Source organism: Antechinus flavipes, chromosome 2, assembly GCF_016432865.1.
Source record: "Antechinus flavipes isolate AdamAnt ecotype Samford, QLD, Australia chromosome 2, AdamAnt_v2, whole genome shotgun sequence".
Taxonomy (NCBI): domain Eukaryota; kingdom Metazoa; phylum Chordata; class Mammalia; order Dasyuromorphia; family Dasyuridae; genus Antechinus; species Antechinus flavipes.
This window is the reverse complement of record NC_067399.1, coordinates 103,890,644-103,902,721: the sequence shown is the minus strand read 5'-3', so window position 1 is coordinate 103,902,721 and position 12,078 is coordinate 103,890,644. Positions and strand designations below refer to the sequence as shown.

The following is a 12,078-nucleotide window of genomic DNA, read 5'->3' as shown; positions in this document are numbered from 1 at the left end:
GTATTTTAAAGCATTTTTGATATTATTAGTTGGGTCATTAAAATATTGTGATCCATTTTCCAGACTCTTTTGACCCATCCATTTAGTAGTAGATATTGGATCAAATGACAGTTTATTACTATTTTTATTGTCTTCAACTCCACATTAGATTTACTAACAGCATTTTTTTAAGGATTTAAAAGATTGACTTAGATGTTTTCTTAGGCTTTTTCTGTAGCCATTTCTATGTATTTTAAAATTTTAATTTGTGCTTGGCTTCTTGTATTCACTGTGTTCTTGAAGGACATTTTAAATTTTTTTCTTCAAATGACATTCTTTGACTCTAAAGTACACAGTTACTTTCTTTTATACGTACCTTCTTTTGAGTGACTTCTGCATTGACTTAATATAATTTATTAGAATTAGGTATGGGTAATGATTTATTTGATTAAAGACATTTGTCACGTTATATTTTGACATTGTTTTCTGTCATTATCATTTATCTCTTAATTTGTTGAATCATCTGGTTTTTGTTTAGTCTGGAGATCATATCCTTCCATAGTGCTGATGTTCTGTTAACAGTTCTTTGTTTTAAAACTGTGGAAAGGCTCTTATCTCAGATTTTCTCAGTTTTATCATCAGTCAGTAGGTCTTCAGTTGTCCTAAATTGATTTGGATCAGTTCTTTGGTAATTTTTAATATATTCCTTTTTCTAAAAGTTAACAAGATTAAGTAATTAAAGTCAACGATTTCTTTTGGAAACTAATCTTCTGCAGTAATACTGTAGGCAGAAATCTTGATAATTTGATGCTGTTTATGAATAAGTAAACAGCATTCAGTTTTTTATCTTATAGCATCATGTACATAAACTCCTGGAAGTATAGTTTATTTCACAAAAACTTTATGATACAATCCAATATCCTGTAACTTTCATTCTTTATTTTATAATAGCTTTTTATTTTCAAAATATATGCAGATAGTTTTAAACATTCACCCTTGCAAAACCTTGTGTTACAAAATTTTTCTTCCTTCCTTCTCTCCACTTCCTCCCCAAGACATTTCTACATTTATTATATAGCTTAGATTGTAAACCTCCCTTCATATCTAATTAAAAAGTTGGAAACTATATGGACAGATATTTTTAAATAAAGCTATTTTGGTTTCTGGCAGGTTTTTGGCACATTATATATGTATTTTAGCATAGATTCTACTTAAGCTCAATTCTTGAGCCAGTTATTAAAAATCTTCTTTAAAATATAATGGTTCTCTGGGAGCAGGTTTCTTGGGGAGGTTTTCTGGAGGTAGCCTTAGTTTTGGTTCAGAATAATAATCACCTCAAATACAGCCAGCTGATAAAATCCAAACATTTATTTTCTCCTTCCTTGGGCCCGAGTAGCTTTCTTAGAGGCCTCAGCTTTCCTTGGTTCCGAGAGCTCTTATTGCTAGTCCTTTGCCTCTAGCTCAACTCCGAATGTCTCCAGCCAGCACCAAGGTGAAAGTTGGAATGAATCTGTCTTGCCTCTGAGAGAGAGCTTCTGGCTCTCAATCTCCCAGAGTGTTCTGTGTCTGTCCCAGAGTGCTCTGTGGCCCTAAGAGCTTGTTGCTTATATGAGCTCTCTAAAGGTGTGAACACAAGCATTGTTTCTATCAGTTCCACTTAGTACCTTGTTTCAAGTTCTGGCCCCTAACATCTCCTGGTAGGATTAGATCAATCATAGGGAACCATGCTAAATTAGATAATTATTGTCTCTATCAACTCTAATGACTTAACAGCTTGTAAGGATTCTAACATTTGTCTGCTATATTGCAATTTTTGTTGGGTTAAGTTTTTGCTTGGGTTCAAAACACTTAGGGCAGAAACTTATTTGTCATTTAAATTCCACTTTTTAGTGACATCAATTTCTCCTTACATGTAATTAAGAGAAAACATTCACTGAACTTTTAGTACATGGAAACAGGCAGAATAAAAAAAATGTTCTAGCCAAATTGGCTTTACAGATGATTAAAATTTGTAGATATATTCCTACAGTCTGTTATTGGTTTTTCTTTAGGCTCCTGATATGATTACCATTTTACTCCTTAACACAGAACTTTTTACTGTTTTTATCTCTAGGAAACATGAAAGCTAGCTCAGATTGGAGGTTAACTCTTGAACCTGTAAAGAAGTCTATTTTGTGGCCCGATTATCCTAACAGCTCTTAATTGCTCCATCTATTTTCTCCTGCTGCCTATGCCATGAACTATTCCCAGATTAATAATTACTCTCCTGTTGAAAAATGTCACTGATGCTTTGTTACCTACAAAACATTTTAGCCTGGTATTCAAAGTCTTCTTTAGTTTGAACCCAATCTGCATTTTGCAGCTTACCCATAACCCATTAAAAATAGCAACTCGTGGAATGAAAAATGCATTCTATAATAATAGAAAACATTGTTTTCAGAATTGTCCATATTTTCCCTTGTTTACAGGTTTTCTTTTGTTGTCTGCTGTGTAGTTTTTACTTTATTCTTTTTTTTACCCTTTCTTCCCTCTTACCTCCTCCAAGCAGTACTTAAAATTAAGCACAGGTGGGTGTGTGGAGAGAGGCTTATACATACACACCTACATATGTACATACACATATGTTTAAAACAATATTAATATGGCTGACATAAATTTCTCCTCTGAATGCGGGTTTTTTTTTTTTTTTTCTTTGCGTAGATTGGGAGTAGATTTTTTTCTTCTTTGGGGGCTGCTGTCTGAAAAAAAAACAGGAAGATATTGACTTAAATGCTTATTTTATTATTTCATTGTTATCTGATTTAATCCTGTTTTGTTTTTATTTTTCATTCAGTTGGTGATATGTAAAATATCTCTACATATATTGATACATAGTTCAATATGATATGTTTATTAAAGCATAATCTAACTGAAACATGTATTCTTTCAGGATATTCTTCTCATTAATGTAGTAATTGAACAAATGATTTGTGATACTGACCCTGAACTAGGAGGAGCTGTTCAATTAATGGGACTCCTTCGTACTTTAATTGATCCAGAAAACATGCTGGCTACAGCTAATGTAAGACAATATCAAGGGGTAAAAAGCATTTTTATTGTCTAATATGGTTTTGCCTTAGAAATAGCACACAGCACTTGTTGAGAAGAACATGTATAATATCTGAGTTTATATATGGATTTTAGGATTCTGAATTGATAATTATTAAGGTTAAAATCCAGGGGTGTAATTTGTAAAAAAAAATTTAAATTTTAAGTTGATTTCTAAATTCCCTTAAATAAACTACTTTCTTTTTTTTTTCCTTTTCTTTGCTTTTTATTACAATCAATCCCTATAAAGTACTTTATAAACCTTAGAATACTACATTATAAGTTTCTTTTGTTTCTAGTAATAGTCACCTTAAAGTGCAATAGATTTTTTTTTTTTTAGCTCTAACACTAAGCTTAAAGTATACATATCATACATATGTGATGTTTTGAATAGTGATAAAAGCCAACATGTGATATATTCTAATTCTTAAAGTTGGTTGTTAATTATGAAGATAATAAATCTCACCTTGTTCTTTTCTGTTATAGAAAACTGAAAAAAGCGAATTTCTAAATTTCTTCTATAACCATTGTATGCATGTTCTCACAGCACCACTTTTGGCTAATACTTCAGAGGACAAATGTGAAAAGGGTAAGTGAGTGTGGGTGTGTTCCTTTAACCACTCTCTCTCGCCTTAAAAGTACCCAAAAAAGCACCCAAAAAAGCATGATTACAAGCTATGTCTATATGACACTGAGTTTGACTTGTTAAGTAATCTACTTTTGGACATTGTAACTCCTAGTTTAAAAAAATTATTTTAATGGATTTTGAAGGACTGTTGAATCATATGGCAGGTAGGATTGTCTCAGGAATAATTTTGAGGAAAGACTAACATGCCGGGATAATTCTGTTATACTAGAGTTGCTGGGATTTAAACATTTTATAGTTGGAAAAAGATTGTTGAGGTCATCTAGTCCAAGTTCTGCCTCAGTAAGAATTCTGCATTGTATACAAAATAATCATCCAGATTTCATTTGAAGACCTAATGAGATCTTTTAAGATCTTTTTGTCCTCAAGGCAGCCTATTCCATTTTTGAATAACTCAGTATTAGAAAGTGTTTCCTTGTTATCAAGCCTAAATTCTCCCTCTCCTCCCCTTTTTTTCCTTTCACATTTTATCCTTTATTCCAAATATTATTGTCCTCTGTAAGTGGAGGGAAGCCATTTCCTCTTCCATGTGAAAGCCTTAGAAAGTTAATCTGTAAATCAGAAGATTAAAAATATTTTAGTTTAATTTGGAATGCATAAGAAAAATAAAAAATTCCCTCAGAATTCTGGTTGAACTCTAGTTTATTTTCCTAGCATCATTCTTTTATTGTTCCATGAATTTCTACTTGAAATTGTGTGGAAAACTTTTTTGTTTTGACTAAAATATTCTGACTTTTATTTTTCCATTAGATGAAATAGTTGGTGCTAATAAAAGTAACACAGTTTGCCCTGGTAAGTGTGAAGTTTATCTTTTTAAAACAGATTTAGAGCAATATAAATTCTCTTGTTGTATACAACATAGTTATGTTAAATAATTGGCCTTCTTCCCTCCCCCAACTTTTACTATAAGATCTAATTTTTTTCTTTGTTAACAAGAATTGAAAATTCTGTTTTCTTCTATGGAAAAGACAATAGAGATTCAGTTTATGTTTGCTTTTTGAGATTTTTTAACTTAATTTTTTCATTTATTTGAAATGACCAAAGGGAAAAAAAAGGGTTGTCTTGAAAAAAGATTTGTTTGGTTTTTAATGTCTAGGTTAGTGTCCATTTTAAAATCTTAGCTGTAGTGCTTCTTTCCTTAGGAACCTGATGCCTCCATTTGACCTCTTTCCATGATTGCTTTTTTTATTAGATATTCTTGGCATGTGTAAATCAGGACTCTTCTTTTTTAGAGTATGCAAACAAACAACCCAGTGTGTATTATATCACTGTTATTAGTATATATTATATTACTAGTATAGAATTCATGCAACTCATTCTGTATCTTCAAGCCAATCAGTCATCTTTAGCAAGGAGACTTTTTCAGTATTTGGGCAGAGTGAGCAATGATACTCACTTTTGTATCTTTCTGTTTTGGGTTGATCATGTCATTTTAATGAATAATTTAGACATCCTATTGGAATAGGATATGGAGAAAATTGTAGATATATTCTATTAATGCTGTCATCCCACATAAAGCCAAAATTAAGCACGAGATAAAGATGAAATTAGTGTTGTAAAATTTTAGGCACAATGTAAATATATAGAAGAATTGCACATGTTTAATATATATTGTATGGTTTGCTGTTTAGAGAAGGGGCATCATGGGAAAAAGGAGAAAAACTTGGAACATAGGGTTTTGCAAAGGTGAATGTTAAAAACTATTTTTGCATATATTTTGAAAATTAAAAGATAGTAAAAATTTTCAAAATTGAAAAAAGTGAATGGGCAAAAACATTTTTTTAGACGTAAAAAAACCTTTTTTGTTCTCCCTAAAAACAATGAGATTCAATGTTAAGAAATGTATTTCACTATTAAAAAAAAATCTCAGTATGTTCTGAGAGATAGAAAGGACATGTAAATAATAACTGTTAGTAGCCAGTCACTTTATTAATTTGATAAATCATGATTAGCTAAGCGAGTGAAATTGTTTTAAGTACCTTTATTGAAAGATACATACAACTACAATCAAGTAATATAACAGTCACTATTCAAAGCTTTTTGGCAATAATGTTTATGTGTATCCACTCTGCACAATGTGAAACAAGCAAAAGTGGATTGTTCCAATTCCAACTCAACATAAAGTTTGTTTTTTTAATTATAGCTTTTTATTTACAAGATATATGCATGGGTAATTTTTCAGCATTGACAATTGCAAAACCTTTTGTTCCAATTTTCCCCCTCCTTCCTCTCTCGCCTTCCCCCAGATAGCAGGTTAACCAATACATGTTAAATATGTTAAAGTTACAATATATGTATACATGTACTTACAGTTATTTTGCTGTAAAAAAAGAATTGGACTTTGAAATAGTGTACAATTAGCCTGTGAAGGAAATCAAAAATGCAGGCAGACAAAAATAGAGGATTTGGGAATTCTATCAACATGAAGTTGTAAATTCATTCTGTCTTTTTTTTAGATGGCCCAACCTAATTGTTAGCATCAAAAATACCTTCATTTTCTATGCATGTTTGTTTTTAGTTTTTAGTATGAGTATTTAAATATTAAATTAATATTCAGTATGTGAAGACTAGCAAAAAAACAAGTAGAGTACAGGAAGGAGAACAGTTTATAGAGACTGAGGGCAAGGGTTTTGAGGGTTTTAAATGAGAGAGATCCTAGAAGGAAAAGAGAAGTTTGTTCAATAGTAAGTGAGGAAAGAGTAATTTGGTGATCTATCTATACTTTAAGAAAATTACCTTTGGCAAAGTATATGGAAAATCGATTGGGATGGAGAAAAATTTGAGAAAGGAAGACTCGTTAGAATGCTTTTGCAGAAACCCGATGTAGAATTGTGTGTGAATAGAAAGGGAGGAGATGTAAGCAACAGATGATGTGAAGGCCAAAAATTACACAGTTTGGTAACTTTGTAGATATCTATATGAGATAAATGAAGAGAATTGAATGGAAGGTGACATAGAGGTTATTATGAGTGCGTGATTACAAGTTATTGGTCCCCTTGATAAAAATAGGAACGTATAGAAGAGGAGATACCTAAGGGTAAATAATGAGTCTGGCTTCTATCCATCCATACCTGCTCCTCTATATAACTGTTTCTTATAAAAGCAAACAGTAGGCATAACTGTTAACCAGTCATTATCCTGGATTGCCCTTCTGTGAACTCCTAATAAAATCCCATGGTAATCTGGTAAGGGAATTTTCTCAGTGTCATCTGCCCATCTGCTGTTGAAGAACCCCATATATATCTGTTAGATTGTAATTTCCTTAAGTGGCTAACCACCAACATACATGGGGGGAATGTTGAAATGTATGACCATTAATGAAAGGTTAGCTGTAGTTAATGTTGGATACGAATAAGCCCTATGATTAACTGTCTTAGGAAGAGATGAAACCTATTTCCATACTACACTTAATCACATACCTTTGGGATCATTCTATTTATTGCTCCCATTTTAGAGACTACTGTGGTAAACTATAGTTCAACTGTTGTAGATAACTTAACTCACTAAAAAAAAAAAAAAAAGAAGCATTTATTAGGGATATCATTTTACTTAACTTGGTTTCCAGCTCCTTATTGAACTTTCTTGTTCTGTTCTCTAAAATACAAACATCACTCTCCTTTGTGTAGGGGCAAGGTGAAGGAAATAATTTAAAGTAAATTGGCTTTCTTCATCCACAATTATCCCTTCTTCCTTGAGCCATCGTCCTTTCTCTTTTTTAATATTCCTGGTTGTTCATATTTAACATATATAGGACTGCTTGCCCTCTTGGGGAGGGGGTGAAAGGGGGGAGGGGAAAAACGAAACATAAGCGAGTGCAAGGGATAATGTTGTAAAAAATTACCCTGGCATGGATTCTGTCAATACAAAGTTATTATTAACTAAAATAAAATTTAAATTAAAAAAATATTCCTGGTTGTCCCTAGTGTAATCTTTTCATTATCTTTATCTTATTTTACCTACTTCATTTCCCTAGCCTCAGCTCATCTTTGAACTTTAGCATTCTTGAAACAATTTTATTTATTTTTGGGGTGGAGACAATCAGTGTTAAGTGGCTTGCCAGTGGTCATATTGTCAGTAAGTGCTTGTTTTTGTTTTTGCTGAGGCAATTGGGATTAAGTGACTTGTCCAAGGTCACACAACTAGGAAGTGTTAATTGTCTGAGATCAGATTTGAACTCAGGTCCTCCTGACTTAAGGGCTGGTACTCTATCCACTGTGCCACCTACCTGCCCCTAGTCAGTAGGTTTTTGAGTTCAGATTTGAACTCCAGTCTTTTTGACTCCAGAGCTACTTAGTACTCTTATCTTTTCTGCACCTAGCCACAATTCTTAAAGGATCATGCCATAATTTTGTATTTATTCCTAATTACTACTTTTTGTTGCTATCATCTTAACTAGCTCCTTTTAAAATAAAGTTGATGAGTTGATTAGTTCTCCATGTAGCCACTTCTATCTCTTTAGCCATTGCCTCCACATCTTCAGAACTCTTAGTGGTCAGAGTTTTCGTCTTGAGAGACAACTTCTTTTGGACAATTTTAGGTCAGGACTTAATCTAGCCATCCTTTCTCTGTTCGAAATTGTGTTCCAAATTTTTACCTTTTCCTCTCTCTCTTCCTTTTCCCTAAGACAGCAAGTAATCTGATATAGGTTAAATGTGCAAATTCTTCTAAACATATTTCCATATTCATCATGATGCACAAGAAAGGTGGGATCAAAAGGGGAAAACAAACAAACAACGACAAAAATAAAATACTATAATTTGATCCATATTCAGTCTCCAAGGTTCTCTCTCTAAATGTGGATGGCACTTAACATCTCAAGTCTGTTGAAATTGCTTTTGAGTCACTTCATTCTTGAAAAAAGCCAAGTCCATCAGAGTTTATCATCACATAATCTTGTTACATCATATATAACAGTAATATTCATATACCATAACTTATTCAGCCATTCCTCAACTGATGGACATCCAGTCATGTTCTAGTTCCTTGCCACTACAAAAAGGGCTACTACAAACATATTTGCATGTGTGGGTCCTTTTCTCTCTTGTTTTCTCTTTGGTATACGGATCCAGTAGAGACCCTGCTGAATCAAAGGGTATGTACAGTTCGATAGCCCTTTGGGCATAGTTCCAAATTGCTCTCCAGAATGGTTGGATCATTTCACAACTGCACCAACAATGCATTATGTCCCAGTTTTCCCAGCGCTCCATCAACATTTATTATCATCTTTTCCTATCATCTTAGTTAATCTGGGAGTTGTGAAGTGGGAACTCAGAGTAGTCTTTAACTTGCATTTCTCTAATCAATAGTGATTTAGAGCATTTTATTCATATGACTAGAAATGGTTTTACTTTCTTCTTCTGAAAATTGTTCATATCCTTTGATTATTTATCAATTGGAGAATGGCCTCTATTCTTATAAATTTAAGTCAGTTCTCTATAATTTTAGAAATGAGGCCTTTATCAGAAACAATGCTTATAAAAATTTTTCCCCAGCTTTCTGCTTCCCTTCTAATCTTGGCTGCACTGGGTTTTTTAATGCAAAAATATTTTAATTTAATGTAATAAAATTATTTATTTTGTAATTTATAATGTTCTCTAGTTATTCTTTTGTTATAAATTCCTCCCTTCTCCATAGCTTTGAGAGGTATTCTATTCTTTGTTCTCCTAATTTGCTTATAGTATCATCCTTTATGTCTGCATCTTGAATCGATTATGTTGATATTTCTAAGTATTCAAATATCTGTAGGGTATTAGATATTGGTCAATGTCTAGTTTTTGTCGTACTGTTTTCCCAGCAAATTTTGTTAAATAGCGACTTCTTATCCCAGAAGCATTAGAGTCTTTGAATTTATAAAACACTAGGTTACCATAGTCATTGATTATTGTGTCTTGTGAACCTAACCTATTTTACTAATCCACTATTCTGTTTTTTTGTCAGTGCCAAATGGTTTTGATGATCACTGCTTTATGATATAGTTTTAAGTCTGATACAACTAGACTACCAGAAAATAAATTTTTAAAAAAAGTAACATTGAACAAATTGTTTCCTTACCTATTCATAAGACGGTTTCTTAGAAATAATCTAAACAAGCCCTCTTGATTTTTTTGATTCAAGGAAAACAACCCAAATATTGAAATTATTTTTCTAAGATGACATAACTAATTAGTGGTTAGTTAGATTTGTTAATATAGTATCTCTTCCCCCCCCATGTTATCACACCAATATCAAATTTTTAAACAAAGAACATAATATATTTGAACATGAAATCTTCACTTACAGATATCTGGATAACTAGAAACATCAACATATTTAATTTGGACTTTTAAAGATTTCTTAATATAAAAATGGAAACTTACAAATGATTCTGTTGTGAAAAGAGCTAAAGATAAAAATGTTAATTTCTGAAGTATCTGTCAAATACATGGTATGTACTGGACTTGGATGAGTTGGAATATTATAGAAATGTGCGCTATTTATAATAATGATAATAACAACACAATAATGTCTTTAATTGGTATAAAATTGAATAGTGTCCATAAAGGATAGGTTGCACAATTTTTAAAAAAAATTAAATAGACAACAAGAATTCTTGGATTTTTATGTGTCTTAATTCATCTTTTTTTTTTTTTTTTAAATAGATAACTATCAAACAGCACAGCTGCTTGCCTTAATTTTGGAATTACTCACATTTTGTGTGGAACACCACACATATCACATAAAAAATTATATTATGAACAAAGATTTGCTGAGACGTGTCCTGGTTTTAATGAATTCAAAACATACTTTCTTGGCATTGTGTAAGTAATAATTCAAAGTGAGCTTTTAGAAAGTGATTTAAAGACTAATTTTTTTAGTTAAGAAAAAGCCATCTATTTATTCAATTGAATTGATGATGCTATGCATTGGAAAGCCAAAACCTAAAAAAATGAAGGTGGGAAGGATATGGAATATAGCATAATGCTTGGAAAAGAAGTTTTAGCTAGTTTTATGTTCTTAAGAGAAGACATCATGATAAAAACTATCTCTCACATTTCGTTCCCTGTTCTCTTTACCAGTTTAGTCACTTACTTTGAAACTTTTGAGCCTTTGAAATTTTATGTGTTTTAATTTATTCTTGTTTTGAACTGTTTTCTGAAGATAGTGGATAAAGCACTAGAAAGTAATTATTAGACATAGAATTCTTACTGTTCCTTTCATGTTATCTGTTTCATTTGTTTTGTAACATATTATTTAGATTTTATTATGTTACATGTTAAAATGGTTAATAGAGTATACTGGTATTTAATCCTAAAAAGATTGGATTGATAGGAAAGGAATGAATTTATATAAGAATTCTTTCTTTTCCTTTCCTTTTCTGTTCCTATCTCATTTTTCCTTAAGTTAAAAATATCAACAAAAATAGAAATGAGTAAAAGGCTTCCTGTAAATAAAATTTCAGTATGGAAAGACCTCTTTGAAAAACCTTATTTTATTAAGTGCATAGTATCTGTAAAGAATCTTAAATAATTCTTTGGAGATAGATGGTATATGAAAAATAGAATTAGCAAATACAAGGAATTAGAATTGTTGTATGGTTGTAGCAGAAATTATAGGTGTAATTTGTCTTTTGATCTTTAGTTTTTGTTTTGCTCTAGTAGACTGGAGGAGAGAGGTTACAGTGGATTGTTTTCAATGTAAAATAAAAACCAGTTCCTCTTTTAATATCATAAAAGGAAGAATATCACCTTAATGATAAATTATTTTTAATAGGTGCTCTTCGTTTCATGAGGAGAATAATTGGTCTTAAAGATGAATTTTATAATCGTTATATCACCAAGGGAAATCTTTTTGAGCCAGTTATAAATGCCCTTCTGGATAATGGAACCCGATACAACCTCCTAAACTCAGCTGTCATTGAATTGTTTGAATTCATAAGAGTGGTAAGTTAAAGCACTCTTCAGAAGAGTTTTTAGCATTTATTCAAATGTAGTAATTAAATGACACTGATTGATTACATTTCAGTAGAGTATATCAATAAAATTAAATTTCCTATATTTCCCCCTCCTCCCCCTTTTTTTAAATGTATTTTGTTTTGTGTTTATTTCATGTGTTTGGATATCTGTCTTCAGTAAACGAAATTTTCCTAAAGATCATTATTCTTTCTCCAGTTATCTTTGGTTGTCACTATTTTTTCCCCTTTTTGACTAATGTCAACATATTTATTAAAATAATAAATATCATAGAAATAATACTTAAACGTAAGAAAAATCAGTATAATTATGTAAAACATGGACTAATGTAAATTAGATAACTATTAGTGCAGTTAAATGTAATTCAATTTAGTTTTTAGTTGACAAATGTTCTGATATTTATATTATTGTCACTCC

At 31.5% G+C, this 12,078-nt stretch overlaps 1 protein-coding gene across 1 annotated transcript in view; it reads left to right on the top strand.

Annotated features, from left to right (window-relative positions):
- Positions 1-12,078, top strand: part of PPP4R3B (protein phosphatase 4 regulatory subunit 3B) — a 76,357-nt gene that overhangs the window by 53,771 nt on the left and 10,508 nt on the right. Inside the window, 5 exon segments of the mRNA XM_051975307.1 lie at positions 2,909-3,040; positions 3,553-3,655; positions 4,463-4,504; positions 10,351-10,509; positions 11,462-11,631. Of these exon segments, the coding sequence (XP_051831267.1) occupies positions 2,909-3,040; positions 3,553-3,655; positions 4,463-4,504; positions 10,351-10,509; positions 11,462-11,631 (606 nt within the window).